Consider the following 16,267-nt stretch of genomic DNA (forward strand, 5'->3'; position numbering starts at 1 on the left):
CCCATTCCCTTTTCTATACCAATAGGAACAATTTTTTTCATCAATTCGACCACATTATTGGTTAGAAAGTGAACACAATTTGCACAAAAAGGCAGTTGTTTATTCATGTCTATAATACCAAGTTTAATGATGTCTGTCTGTCCGTCCGTCCATCCATCCGTTTGCCCCTAAAATATCGGTAACCACTGAACCGATCAGATTCAACTCTTCAGGGTATAAACCTATTGGTCCAGTGGTGGTTTTAAGCTATTTTCTTGGGGGGTGGGACACCCCCAACCCCCCAAAAAACAACCCCACCCCCCCCATTTTTATGTTTATGGGGCAGTCGGTGCCATAAAACTACTGGCAGCACCACTAGTCCTTTTTTTAAAAATTATCTCTTGGGGCAAAGCCCCCAGAGGCTAGGGGCGAAGCCGCTAGTTATTGAAATAATGAATATGCTTTTAATAATTGAATTTGTTGGAAAATTCATTTCGTCCTAGATTTTTTTGCTCGCATTATGTGATGGAAAGTAAAAAGCATTTCTTTTTAATTTGGATGGATGATTGACCCTCTAGGGCAATAAACCTATTTATGTTGTCCCCATGGAAATTGACAGGACAGCGAGGGTTAATTGGGGGCATGTGTGTATTTCTTGGTTAGTTTTACAAAACACCCAATGTAAAATTTAGCCCAAAGACGTCTAAGAGTAGGGGTAAAGGGGGGTTTACGCCCCTCAAACTTTGAAACCCTTCATTTTATCCCCTTAAAGATAAAAGAAAAAATACATTCAAACTTTTGATACCTTTAATTTTACCCCTTCTCAAAATTAAATGCTTGGACGTCCCAGATTTAGCAATTGTGATAAGTTCTACACTGCACTGCAAAGTCTAGAGTGGACAAAATAAGTTGATATAACTAACAGTAAAATTTAATAAAACATACTACTTTTTATCTTCCTTTCTGTCATGTTTTTTTTTTGTAAAATTGTTTCTTCCTTTTCAGTTTTTTTTATTGTAGAATCATATTATTTGATGAATATATAAGTAATTATTATTAGCATATCTACTCTATAGTTAGGTACTGTAGTCTACTTTATTTACTTACTAATTGCTTCTCCCCTAGCATTTAGGGGCACTTTACCAACAGGAGGTGAGATTGGGTAAAAAGAGCCTAAAACTGTACTGAAACATTTGCAAAGATTTCCTCAATTTAATAAAAAAATAATTATGGCAGTGTGGTATAGAGTGATCTTAATGAAAAAAAATGCATTAACTCACTTATTTACGCAATATGAAATTTTAATCTGTTGCAATATTATTTATGGCTGAAAAATTGTTTTTTAATGTACAGTTCTAATGGAACATCACCGCTCTTGTTTTTACATTTATGCATTAAATTATATGATTTAAAACGCATGCCCGAATTCTTGTTTTTATTTTCCCTAAATAAATTATTTTCAAAATGCGGAAATGTTTACAGGAAAGGATATAGATAGTAGAATTAGGGGTTTTAGAATAATCTAAAAAGAATCTGTTTATCAAAATGACAATTATATATAAATATTATATATACAATTTTTTTGTGGGAGATTAATTTTTTGCCAACCGTTTAACTGATATGGTCCTCCGTTACAGTGAAGCTTAACTTAGGTAAGGGGTGGTGTTAGGCTGTTTTATTTTTACTTTAAATCTGTGAGATAATTTTAGGCTGTTATTCTTCCACCTCCTTACCCTTTTGAAAGCTCTAAAATATCTCAACACAGTTGTTTAATAATGATTGGCTGTGCTTGTAAAAAGTGTTTGAAACAGAAAAGCAATTAAGTATATTGGGTATTTACAATGATTACAGGGCCTATAGGCATCCAGAACCAATGCACAAGATTTTATGTTCATGTTGTTTTCATTTTTGTGTCTTTAAATTATGAATTTTTAATGCCAAGCTTTGAAACAATCAAAATTTTAAGCTATATCATAAATTGCTTTAGTTAAATAACCTGAAATTTTTTTCGCTGATTTGCAAAGTTATTTCTTTAAGTTACTTTTATAAGAAAAAACATGTATTAGTATAATGGCAATCTGATTCTCTTAAACTAATTAAAACATGGAAAGAGTAGCATTACTTTTAGCAAATTTGATGATATTAGATTTTTATTTTTCTATCAAAATACAATTTGTTACCTAAAAACAATGATGTCATAGATAAAGTTATATTTTGACTAAATTAATTAATATTTTAGTAGAGATGTTAGCTATAATACAAGCAGAACTATGTTTGAACGTATGTCTGTCTGTCCGTTTCCATGGAGCTTAAAACTTGCCAATCAAAGTTTCTAGATTTTTTTCTTTTGGGTTGAAAAATAACAAAAACTTACCCTAAGCGGGAGATTGGGGCGAAAATCCTCTCACCACCCTAAAAAGTAGAAATAAAAGAAAACAATACTTTTTTCTTAAAAGCATATAAACTTAACATATTTGCTACTGGCTAGGTACGGATTTTAGTAATTAGTATTGCATTACTTAATTACATTTTTTTCTTCTTTCTTTTTAAATATTGTTGTCATGTAGTTTTACTTGTGAACTTAACTGTTCTTGTAATTCTTAGATAAAATAAAAATTATATTTGATCTTTTAGAAATATCAACTTTTAATGACATCAGAATTTGGAACAATTTTCTTATTAAATTATGAAGTTTGAAAAAGTTTGTTGATGTAAGTAAATTGAAAATATTGTACAAAACAAGAACAAGAAGTTACTGAGTTAGGACAAATAAAACTATTTAAGTTTACAGATTTGGTAAAAATGTTTTAAAGTAAATCAAAGGTTTCGTGATTTTTCTCATTTTTTATTTAGATATCATCCTTATAATAAAGTAACAGGATGTCTTTCAATACCGAAGTTTTCGGTAACCACCGAACCGATATGGTTCTCCTTTACAGTGTAGCTTCTCATAGATCCTGGGAAGGTTTACAGCTATTTTAGGAGATTGGGAAAAACATGTTACATGCCCCTAGAGGCCTCTAAGGCGTGTAATCGCTTGTACATACTAAAGTAATAGGATGTATACAACCTTCTAGACTGATCACTCAATAAATTTTAAGGAAGTTTTACTTTTGTCCATGAAAGGGATAAGGCATAATTAAAGCGAGAAAAAGGAGAGGGGGGGGGGGGGTGAGATTCTAGATTGTTTTCATGAGATGTGGTCCCGAAAAAAAATGTTCCGACCCAATAAAATGAAAGTGGATGGAAGGGTTACCACCCATCCCCATTTGAAGCCATAGTAACCTTAAGCTGAAGCCCTATTGACACACATTTGCACAGCTTTTAAAAAAATTTCGTATTGGTAATGATGAACGAACAGAATTGTTAAAAGGGGAAAATGACAAGAATATTATTACCGACAATTAACCCAATTATAAATACAATTTTTCTAGAGAAGCTTTTTCCCCTTTTAATTAATTGAGTTGGATTTATTGTAGGTAGAGCCGTTTAATAACTTGATAAGTTGATTACGCCATGCCAATCTTTATGAAAGCTTGCGATTACATACAAAGCGTTTATGTATATCTAGATAACTGCCCTCAATGTACTATATTGATTTGGCTGCATATGGACCTATGAATTAACGTTTTGTTTTGTTTCAGGGTTGAAGAGCAAAGATGTACAAACATCCCAAGACAACGCTGCAATCCTGTACAACGACAGGTACAATTTATACTGTCGTAGTTGTGCAGCTACTCTATAATCCAAATATTTATGAACGTCCAAATACAAATTGCTTTAAATAATATATAAGATCAAAATATCTTTCCATCAAAACGTCTATCAAGGAGTAAAACCCTTTATTTTTTTAAATAATGCATTGCGGGGTCCAACCCTGTGGGACCCATAACTACTGCGCCCTAACCCTGTTGGGCAGTACCAAGTACCCAATATAACCCGTCCTAGAGTAATAAATAAACAAACGAAAAATACCATCCTCCCCACTTTTTGTGATTTTTTTTATATCTTTCTTCTTGTCTGTTTGTAAAACAATTTTCTTAAACTGTCTATTAACGTTTTTATATTTTGAAGTCAATTCTAATCACAGTTATTATGTACCGTGACGTTAAAGGTTCAAAGCCTTTTTTAACATGAAATTAAAATAAAATAATTTGGATTCAGGTTGCCTCTGAGCAATGTAGAAGTGAGCCAAGGGAAGAATGTCGTAGCGTACCAAAACTTGAATGTACCACCATCAACAAACAAGAATGCAGGTACGTGGCTGTTTTTTTTCATATTTGCCCTTCTAGTGCAGATACTCTATAAGTAGGTTAAACCCCGTTGGATGGGGAGGCCTAACCCTGATAATCCTTTTCTTGTGAGGCTACCTTTACACACCCCTCCTTAACCGAACTTTAGATAAAAAAAATTTCCCAAACATTCGGACAATCGGGCATTCAAATAGGACCTAGTGGTAGTAAGAATCAGTTGAGAACAAAATCCCAGCCGTTCCTTCTTGCCAGATATCGCCATTTTAAGATTTTTAGTAAAATTGCACTAAATATCCAAATACAAACTTAAATCTTCTTTAAATTTTTTAGTATATTTTTTTTGTATGATGACGATGGTCAAAGTAAATTATATTAAAGATGCTCATAACAATGGAAAAAATTATTTTGATACTGATATCCCATAAAAGTTTGAAAATTGGATCAAAATAAACAAAGATATTGGGAAATAGCCAAAAACCTGATAAAAGGCAGTCTGGCCGCCATGATTGTTTTCTTAAAACGACAAAAAATTTTATTTTTAAATCCTTAAAAACTTTAAAAATTTGGAAAATCGGGCCATATACACTGAAGATATGGAAAAAGGTGTTAAATATATTTATAAATAGCCTAAAACCTGCCAAAAAGGCAGTCTGGCCGTCATGGTTATTTCCTTTAAAGACGGGAAATTTAATTTTGATATCTACTACTGAAAAAAATTTGAAAATCGGACTATAAACACTGAATATATGGAGAAAAATGTTAAAAATATAAAAAAAACAGCCTAAAACCTGCTGAAAAGGCAGTCTTGCCGTCATGATTGTCATCTTTAAAAGACGGGAAATTTAATTTTGATATCTATAACTGAAAAAAAATTGAAAATTGGACCATACACTGAAGATATGGAGAAAAATGTGAAAAATATAAAAATAGCCTAAAACCTGCTAAAAATCGGTCCGAACGCAAATGATGTTTTATAGTCAATTGTGCTCCTTAATAATGGGAATGTTGTCAAAAAATTTCAGCATTCTATCTTTTATAGGAGCTGAGTAAATTCCATTTCCCCCATAGCGTTACGGACGGACGGACGGACTGACTGACGGACGGACGGACAAAGTGAATTATAGAGTAGCTTCGCTACTAAAAAACCTAAACAGACAATACAAACAATTATAGATAAGTTATACTCATGTTTTCAGTTAAGCTACAAATAAAAAAAATAATAAAAATATGGACTTTTTATGATATGAGGTCATTGAAATCTAATGCATCGGCATTTTGATGGAGGAAATTCAAAGACAAACTTTGATTTCACGACCTTTGTTTGCAAGTTATAAAGTACATTGGAAATATGTACTATTTAAATTCATAGAGAACAATAAGAGCAATCCTTTTGCCACGAACAGTTACTGGTAATATTGCATACATATTGAAACCTAAATTGAAACTGTTTTTGCAAAGCACTAAAATCTTATATTGTTATGATTTTTGTAGATCTCCCTCCCCCCCCCCCCCTCCGCTCAATTTTATAGATTAAAGCTTGACTAATAATTAAATATAATTACTATTGCCTATTCTGGTGATACATCACTGCCGCATAAAGTCTTGTTTTTATAATTATCAAAAGCTATAATTTTTATCTAGTATAAACAAAGCACAAACAGTTTTTTAAGAATTACCTTTGATCACACTTAGAAATAACTCATTTCTTTCTTTGTTAATGTATCTTTTTTTAAATATAAAATACTTTGCAGTTAAGATATTTTAGTGGCGTTAATAGCACACCGACTATTTTACCTTCCTTAGTAAACAGGGATCTCAAGGGATAAGATAATGGACCATAGATTTCTGTGCATCCCTCATGATGATAAACAAAATCATTCTATGGATTAAAAATTTAAAGTCATTAGTTAAAAAATTAGTAAGGTGCTAGTTTGAACCAGCCAATCGAAGTTTTTAAGATTTTGAATCAAACGAATGAGAGAACATGTCTATAAAACCTAGGAAATCTGTAAAATGTATAGCCCAATTCTGATACTTAAACTCAAAGTTCCATTACATAAAGATTAAGGTTTAGCTAGCTTTACACATTATAAACAGGTATTCGAACAATTTGCTATTTGTTGCAGTAGTCCCCTAAGTTTTTATTACGTTTTCTTATTCGTTGGCTTAACAACTTTGAGGACTTTTAAATAATTTTTATCGGTTGATTCATTAAATTGAGTGCCCAAACGTTTGCACCAATAGTTGTAATTTACAGAGGAGGGATTTTGTGCAACATTAATGGGGATGTATATCAATTTATCGGCCATTGTCTTATCCCTTTCACACCCCTCCTTAACCGAACTTTAGATAAAAAAAATTTCCCAAACATTCGGACAATCGGGCATTCAAATAGGACCTAGTGGTAGTAAGAATCAGTTGAGAACAAAATCCCAGCCGTTCCTTCTTGCCAGATATCGCCATTTTAAGATTTTTAGTAAAATTGCACTAAATATCCAAATACAAACTTAAATCTTCTTTAAATTTTTTAGTATAATTTTAGTGAGACAGTCCCAAAACAGAGTATATTTGCTCCTGTGGCCAAACTGACTGCCTGGTGTCCCTAACAGAGAGTGCCTTTATGTGTTAACACAAGTAGGGATTCGAACCCATTCCCAAAACTAACTAATGTGGAATAGCTGTGTATTACAGCATTAGGTTAGTATTTTCACCACTAACAGATCGAAGGCAAGGCCAATCCTAACCGGAAACCCAATCATTCACCCACAGGCCCCAGTGAAGCACCTTGGAGGTCTACTTGTTTTCTGGGGTGTTGTTCACCTGCACCTAAAGATTGGGCAGGGTGAGACCCAATGGTGCCCTCAGACTCCCATGAACCCTGCCATTTGGGCCAAGCTCAGAGTGATGTCACACACCTGGCTTGTGCCCTGTCCATGAGATGCTTCCCTGCCAATCACAGATCAGCACAGCCGCCATGGAAGAATAGCTGCAGGTGGTAGGCTGCATACCTTTGCTCAAGATGCAAGTTAGCACTACCCTGATCTTGATCCTCCAGGAGATCATGGTAGTGTGCATCTTGAACTATGCCCTGAGCCTGGGAGGGTTTATCTGAGGGAGTTGGGGACACCATTACTGTTTGACAAACCCGAGCTGATGGTATGGATCAATAGGGAGAGTAGCCATGGTCACCCCCATTCACATTAAGCAATGCATGAGTTGGGGACACAGTTACTGTTTGAAACTATCCATGGTGGAATAGCTGTATATTACATTATTGGGATCAGGCAATGCATGCCCCTTTGGATACCTTCTAGCTGTTGTTGGTGATCAGCAGGTTCAGCTCCTTGTTAAAGTTTTACCTGGGGCCCCCTGCACTGAAAAGTTAGGCCTGGTCTTGACCACCATCTCTCTCCTGGGGGGCCGTTTAATGCAGTCGCACCTCCTGGAGGCACATTGAACACCATGGGGGTGTACAACTAAGAATAACCCCTGTTCAGTTTTACCTTTTGAGGGGCCCAGGCCCCTATCTTGATGGGAATGGCCAAGAACTTCACGCTACCCATATCCTGGTCATCAGTCAGCTCTGAACAGGTGCTACTTGACCTCATGAAAGTCGATGGGGACAAGGGCTGTTGACCCGTGAAAGCTGCCAGACAGTTGATTTTACAGCTAGAGGGCTTCTTGTCTTTAGCAACTGTTTGTAGGAGGGGCTCTGGGCCTTCCCCAGGCTTGGCAGGGCTGTGACCACTTGCTTAATGTGAGTGGGGGCGACCATGGCTACTCTCCCTATTGATCCATACCATCAGCTCGGGTTTGTCAAACAGTAATGGTGTCCCCAACTCCCTCAGAAAGAACCCTCCCAGGCTCTGGGCATAGTTCAAGATGCACACTACCATGATCTCCTGGAGGATCAAAATCAGAATAGGGCTAACTTGCATCTTGAGTGAAGGTATGCGGCCCGCCAACTGCAGCTATCCTTCCATGGCGGCTGTGCTGATCTATGATTGGCAGGGGAGTAACTCACAGCCCATTTTAGGGGCCAGGTGTGTGACATTATTCTAAGCTTTCCCCAAATGGCAGGGTTAATGGGAGCCTGTGGGCACCATTAGGTCTCAACCTACCCAATTCATGGGTGCAGGTGAACACCCCACTAAACATGTGGTGCAGACCTCCAAGGTGCTCCACTGGGGCCTGTGGGTGAATGATCGGGTTTCTGGTTAGGATAGACCTTGCCTTCCACCTGACAGTGGTGAAAATACTGACCTAATGCTGTAATACACAGCTATTCCACTTTGGTTAGTTTTGGGAATGGGTTCGAATCCCTACTTGTGTTAACACATAAAGGCACTCTCTGTTAGGGACTCCAGGCAGTAAGTTTAGCCACAGGAGCAAAGATTCTCTGTTATTGAGCTGTCTTACTAAAATTATACTAAAAAATTTAAAGAAGATTTAAGTTTGTATTTGGATATTTAGTGCAATTTTACTAAAAATCTTAAAATGGCGATATCTGGCAAGAAGGAACGGCTGGGATTTTGTTCTCAACTGATTCTAACTACCACTAGGTCCTATTTGAACGCCCAATTGTCCGAATGTTTGGGAAATTTTTTTAATCTAAAGTTTGGTTAAGGAGGGGTGTGTTTACTAAATAAAACCTTACCAAACCTAACCTTAGTTAAAATTTGGAAGAGAGGGGACATTGTTCCGTTACAACACAAGGCCCCAAAATTTTATAATAATATTTACGTATTCGTTGGCTTAACAACTTTGAAAACTTTTATTGTATTGTTTGTTCATTGAGTGTTCAAATGTTTCAATCACTAATTATAATCTACAGAAAGGGTAATTGGCGTTCTCCTCTTTTTTTTCAGTTTTGAAAATTTGAGTAATCTCCCCCCCCCCCCCCCGACAACAAACAATTATTTTAGGTTGGGTTAGGTTATAGGCTAGGGAGCCGAGCGCTGAGGCTAGGCAGGCAATTAGGCCGAGCTCTGCGGATAGGCAGGCAAGGTGGCCGAGCGCTGCGGCTAGGCAGGCTAGGGAGCCGAGCGCTGCGGCTAGGCAGGCTAGGGAGCCGAGCGCTGCGGCCAGAGTTCATAGAGTTCTGTCGGGGGGGAGGGAGTACTCAAATTTTCAAAATTGAAAAAAAATTTAAGAGGATATTTCCGGGTAATTTTGTGCATTGTAATTGGGGATTTACATCAATTCATAGGTCATTATCCTATTATAGTTAAAACTCTAATTATAAAATTTACCTTACCTTTATCTTTAATTTATTTCATTATAATTAAATCAAAATATTTATTTCAGTCAATATTAATATAAGACATGGGGTGGTTACTTTACTCTCAAGGCATTTTTAGGGAAACCACAAACACTTTTGGTAGAGTTAGACACCGTGCCTCTTTTATATATTGGTTAGCGGCTTTGCCCTTTCGCAAAATTTGTAAAATTCGTATCAGATCGTAAAAATTTGCACAAATTCTTAAAAATTTGCACAAATTCGTAAAAATTTGCACAAATTCGTAAAAAATAAAATTGTGTTTTTTTTGTTTTTTGGAAGGTTTGGTTTGATTTTATTTGAGGTATATTCCATGAAGAGTAGAATCCGATCGGTTCAGTGGTTACCAAGATCTCAAGGGACATACGGACAGACAGACATTTGTATTATAGATAAAGATTGTGATTTTTATTCTTGCTGCGCTTTGTCCAAGCGTCCTTGTATTTCTACCCTGTATGTCCTTTCTTTTCATAAAAAGTTGGCAATCTTAGCAATCTTAGGTATTCTAGCTAGCTATCTTTTCTATCTAATTGCTATGTCATTTATGTCCTAAAATTTCTTTTATGCTTATGATAAAAACATCATCTTGATATCATCATATTTCATGAGAATTTTATCTAACAAGAAAGGTATGCCCATAGGTAACCCAAAGTTTAGAAAAGGAATGTTCTTCCTTGGACTTTAAGAGATAAGACATTGAAATGATATTCTGTACATTAAGATTATTGGTTAAAAAGTTTAAGCATTGCTAGTTTGAACAAGCCAATACAGACTTAATAAACATAGGAAAATGTTTAACCATCTAATGAGAAGACGTGTTTATAAAACTTTGAGTACCAGTATAATGTATAGTCCAATATCCCCTCCCTCTCCAGTAATAAACCTATTCGTTTTTTTTCTAACTAAAACTAATAGAAAAATCGATTGAGATGTGCTTTTATCAGAGAAGGAACAATTGGCTGTTTATTACACTAGTCCCCAAAGTTTTATAATAACGTTGGCTTAACAACTTTGGGGACTTCAGTGAATTTCGTTGAATTAGGTTGAATGTTTAAACGTTTCAACCACTAATATTAATCTACAAAATGGGTAATTTTGTGTATCAATGTACATCAATTTATCGGTCATTGTCTTATCCCTTAAGATTGATCATGATTTTATCCCACCTTTCTCAGCATTCCGCTAGCTAGATAAGTGGAAATCTCTGCCAGACAATGGGACAATCAGAAAGACCTAAATTGCAGAGTTTCTGCGGTTGTAATAATATGGTGTTGTGGGCCTACCTAAAGTATGGGCTATGTCACATGGAAAAATTTAGGCTTTGTTAAAGAAGCCTTTACAATATGGGGATGCTCTTGAAATATTGCATTTTTTTTTTATAGCAAAATAGAAAATAGTTTATTTGGATCGTACAAACTATATAAAGATATTATTATAAATGAAGAGAAGGGATGGGGGGCTACACACTGGATATTTTGCTTTCCATTGTTATATCTCCGAATTAATGGTTTACAATAGAATTATATCTTCTTATTTCTTGGTTATTTTACTTAAACCTTTTTCTTGTCCCTTTAACTGCCCCCTCCCATTCCTCAGCTTATTTTTAAATTCATCTTTAGGTCCTGTGGGTTGGTTCTTATCCTTCGTGGTCCTATCCCAACAGGTTACTAACCCGGTCAGGCTTTTCTATCCTTTACTTAACCTAATCTAAACTAAACACACTTGTTTGTACAACAAGTTTATTTGTGAAAAAAACCAGCCAACTCTTTTTTCAAGACTGATGATGGGGCCTAAAAATAACGTCATACAATACAAATGACCAATGATAAGCAGTTACATTTAAATTGACCAATGGTAGACCAGTATGACGTCATTAATATTAGACACTGTTATCAGTTTCCTTTTTTCGTGTATTCGTTGAACACCAAAAATGACTGGTTGATATTTTCCCCCCAGACATGTCATCCCTAGAATTAAGAAATAAGTACACACAGAAAAGAATGGGTGTCCATTCAGATCTGCCAAAATGTTGTTCTAAAATGTAATTGTAAACTCCCCAATTGATATTAAATTATTGAGTAAAGAAAGAATGAAAACTAATTTGGTTTATCTGAATCATGTAGATTTTATGTGTAATTAATTAATTAGTAAGCAAATGTAATTCTCTAAAAAAAATACACATAATCAAATGATTTAAGCCGACTAAAATGAATAAAATTATTTATTTTAGAATGTCTATTTTGGTAATATTGTAAAGACAACAACATTTAAGCATGCTTACACTTGTGAGTTGACAAAATTTATTTGTCGAATTTTTTCCAAAACTGCTTAACATAAAAAATAGCAATATTCATTTTATAAAATATAAATCAATTGCTCTATTCAAGTATTTTTATAGATAAAAAGGCAGTTTATTAATATATATAACCGGCTTGACCAAATGATTCAAAAGTTTATTGGGTTAGGTCTGATTTGCTATTAGGGAAAATATGTAAAATTGACTGAAATGTGAAAACTCCACGAAAAAAAATATTTTAGTGACCTTCACTTCGCATTGTTCAGGAGGGAACGAACAATGAAATTAATTTAGTCACCTTTCTTTTTAAATAATTGCAATATACTCAAGAGAAAACTTTCCTCGTAAGGATTGGGGAAATATTTATTTTTTATTCATTGCACTATCCCTGGAACCAAGATACCACTGCATTGCATTGGTGGAAAAATTGTTCACATTTCTTGCAAAACTACTCGAAAATCTTAGTTTTGGTTGGTCGGTTAACTGGTAATGTAGTTTAGGGGCTTCATTATTCATCATATGAAAGAAAAAAGATTGTGCAAAAGTTTCATGAAAAAAATATGAAAAATATGAAACAAAAATATCAACATTTCTTAAATTTATTCAAAAATTGTCTTATTGTATTTAGTTCTATTTTTAAAAATACTAGTGGCCCCGTCCATAGCTTACTAAAAATCATATGCTAATTGGTCCAGTGAGTAGTACTGAGAACTTATTGAACATATAAAAAAAACTTATATAGCTCAGGAAGAGAGGTGACATTGAGAGGTTTATTACACTAGTCCCCAAAGTTTTATGATAACGTTTCCTAATTAATTTCCTCAAGAACTTTGGGGACTTTCATTGAGTTTTGATTGGTTAGTTCATCAAGTTGAGTGTATAAATGTTTCAACAACTAATTGTAATCTACAGATGGGGTAAATTTGTGTAGCATCATTGGGATGTACACTTATTTATATTTATATTTTAGCAGAAAGGATAACCATTATTTTACCATCCTTTATTTTGCTATCACTGATGGATATTACTGTTTTGTTTTTGTTCATCAGAAGCCCTAAATCTTGTAGAGTTAGGAGAGTACAAGCGTGGGATGTCGAGGCATTGCTATTCTGCAACTTACATATAGTATACTGATGGCTGCACTTCTAGCCTCGGATCTAAAGGGGTAGGATAAATTGATGTACATCCCCAATAATGAGACACAAAATTGCCCCTTCTATAGATTAAAATTAACTCAACTTAAAGAGCCAATCAATCAAAATTTATTAAAGGTCCCAAAGTTTTTGAGCTAACTAACAAGAAAACATTATTATAAAACTTTGGGAACTAGAGTATTAAACAGCCCATTGTCCCATCTTGCTCTAACTCCTAGGGCATCTGAAAGAAGTACACTTTTTAAAACTAAACTGGGGGGGAGGGGAGAAGTTCCCATCGGTTCTGCGATTTATGGATTAGTCATAAATTATTTTTTAAGTTCATATTTTCTTAAATTTGTAGAGCTGCGGCGGCTGCTAGCGGATACCAGAACTGCAGAAAGGTTCCCAGACAACAGGAGACTCAGCAATGTAGAACTATACCAAGACAAGAATGTTCCAGAAATAATCAGTAAGTTCATATTCATTAGCTACTATATAATTGACAAATCATACTGGTACCCAAAGTTTTGGAAACACGCTCTCTTATCTTTTTATATAAAATCTTGATTGGATGGTTCAAATTAATAACCAATTAATTAATAAGGAAAAATGTTGCTTTATTATTAAATATAAGTTTTTCAGTTTCTAAGATATTCAAATACTTTTTGATTTAATTATATGACTTAATTGGTTATTCAAATGGTAAAGAAAAAAACTACTTTTATTCTTTAATATTAGAATAAGAATTTATAATAAATATAAATAAACTTCTTATTAAACTATTTTTTGATGTAAAGGTTGAAAGTGAAAGGGTTTATTACTCCCACTCCTTTTTAAAATCAACGCTTTTCTATAATTAGGGTAGGTCCGTACGTCCGTACGTAACGGATAGCTTTTTTTGTTAATTTAAGCATGTTTGAATTGTCATTTCGATTTCATGATGATTCCTGTAGTAGTTAGGTACTACTTATATGGCGAAGCAACTATATAATCGTTACAAAAATGTCCATACGTCCATTTTAAACATGATGATTTTTAACTCTTTTAACAACATTTTTTTATGTGATATAATATTCCGATTGATCTGATTTTTGGAGTTATGATTCCTTTTACAATAAGGTACAATATCATAAGCTAAGCATCTCTATAATCAAGCCCTAAAACAGAATTTAGTTTTTAAGAAGTTTTGCAACAAATTTACGTATGAATTCGTCAAAAAAATATATGTATATATATATTTTTTTTAATATTCAGTTCTGACATTCTACAAGAGTTAATGTTCGTTTATCATACGGTTTTAGAGATTCGCTTTTATGGATGTTATCATACTTTTTATAGTGCAAAGAATAACGGGAGAGTTATAACTACAGACGGAGTTAGAGATATTAAGCTTCAGAGAAAACAAAATGAATGATAGTGTCAATTCAAAAATTCTTAAGAATAAAAATTTTACTTTTAAACGTATTTAATTCAATTCTTTACATTGAGTTTCTAATTAAAATATTTTATTCTAAAATTAGGTTATTAATATTAATGAGAGAACCATCGGATTAGATCATGTTGGGTTACAATGATCTGACCATTAAAAAAGTTTTTGTATTGTGTCTCTTTAAAAGCAGATGTACTTGCAAAATTGAACATAAATGGTTACTTCAAAGGCTTTGAAGTAGAAATAATACAAATTTGAGAGGGGTACTGTTTTTGTATTGGCTCAAAAATTGATACATTTTCTGTATTCAAACATAACAAATTCTGAGTACCTATAATTCTTGTATTCTTTGACGTCTTCCTAATTAAGATATAACTAAATTTAGTACATTTGCAGAAAAAAAAACATTTTTATGGTTTTAAAGTTTTCTTAAAGACATAAAAATATTGTAAAAATAAATCTTGGTGAACGTCAAAAGAAGAGATAATAAGGTAAGGAGAAAAACGACAAAAATAGAAATGAAATAGATAAATTCCCATTATGGCTTCGTTACTTTTATGTCCAACTTAAAGTACTATATTATCATTGGCCCTTCTGTTAATATAACTTAAGAATATAACTAAAGTTAATTTAATTGTTTTAAGTTTTTGTTGATATGAATTTCATTGTAAAACGAACAGACATATTGACAAAAAAAGTTATAGAGTTGCTATTGTAATTTTTTTCAATATTTTCTAAAAGAGCCAAATTTGGTATGTACTAAATGCAAATACCTCCCACAGTCCCCTAACTCCCCCCCCCCTCTCTCTCTCTCTCCTGCACCCACATGCACCCTTGAAAATTTATAATTTGAGCCAAAAACTAAATCCACTTGTTGAGAAATCAGTTTTACATTATATTCAGGGATAATAGACAAATACACCTCGATTTTCCCCAAGATATTTAAATAATTACATACAAAAATTTTCTCAGTGTTTGCTAATATATTTTTTGATTAATTCTTAATAAAAATAGAAGAACTAACTCTTTGATTGCACATTTTTTGTCAAACATTCGTAACTGTGCATAAAAATAAGTTATGCATATGGTTGTCATACGCCAGACATGGCAGCAGTAGGAATAATTTTGAACCCCTTAAAATAGCCTAAACCCTTCCCTTGACCAATAAAAATATAGGTATATGCATTATCAAGGAAGATTATTAAAGGTCCCTCAACAGATTATGACGTCATACGATAAAATAACCAATGAGAGGCCAGCATAAATTTGACCATTGGTCAATCACAGTGTATACTGGCCTCTCATTGGCTATTCTATCGTATGACGTAATAATCTGTTGAGGGACTTAACTCATCTTCATTTTCATCATACAGACATACTGAAAAACACCAAATTAACTACTTTTGTTTGATATTTATTATTCTACAAGATTATTGGGTAAAGATAATTTATTGCTCATTGCCCCATCCCTACATTACTAGGAAGCAAGCATATGATGATGAGTACATATGCAGGGATAAGACCATGGCCGAGAAATTGATGAAATGCCCAAAGATAAAACAAGAAATTCACCCTACTTTAGGTTACAAACAGTTGTTTAAATGTTTGGACACTCAACTTATTGAGCCAACCAATCAAAATTCAATAAAGTCCCCAAAGTTGTTGTTAACGTTTTTATAAAACTTTGGGGACTAGTGTAATAAACAGCCGAATGTCCACTCCTTCCCTGGTATCCTGATATATGTGAGTGGGTTTACTTGTCATTCAAATTTCTTCAAACTGTCTTCTTTAAAAGAACATTTTCACCTCCTACATAAGGACAGAAGAATTTATTCAAAACTAGAAAAATGGATATAACATTACTTGGATGTTACACTAGATTTTCATGTTCTCTAA

The 16,267-nt window shown here is 33.9% G+C and overlaps 1 protein-coding gene across 1 annotated transcript in view; it reads left to right on the forward strand.

Annotated features, from left to right (window-relative positions):
* Nucleotides 1-16,267, forward strand: part of LOC145319483 (uncharacterized) — a 231,080-nt gene that overhangs the window by 204,144 nt on the left and 10,669 nt on the right. The window contains exons 23-25 of the mRNA XM_080161628.1: nt 3,624-3,684; nt 4,144-4,235; nt 13,304-13,411. Of these exons, the coding sequence (XP_080017754.1) occupies nt 3,624-3,684; nt 4,144-4,235; nt 13,304-13,411 (261 nt within the window). The remainder of the gene's footprint in view (nt 1-3,623; nt 3,685-4,143; nt 4,236-13,303; nt 13,412-16,267) is intronic.

This window comes from Acartia tonsa, chromosome 5 (assembly GCF_053477335.1).
Source record: "Acartia tonsa isolate MP-2025a chromosome 5, ASM5347733v1, whole genome shotgun sequence".
Lineage (NCBI taxonomy): Eukaryota > Metazoa > Arthropoda > Copepoda > Calanoida > Acartiidae > Acartia > Acartia tonsa.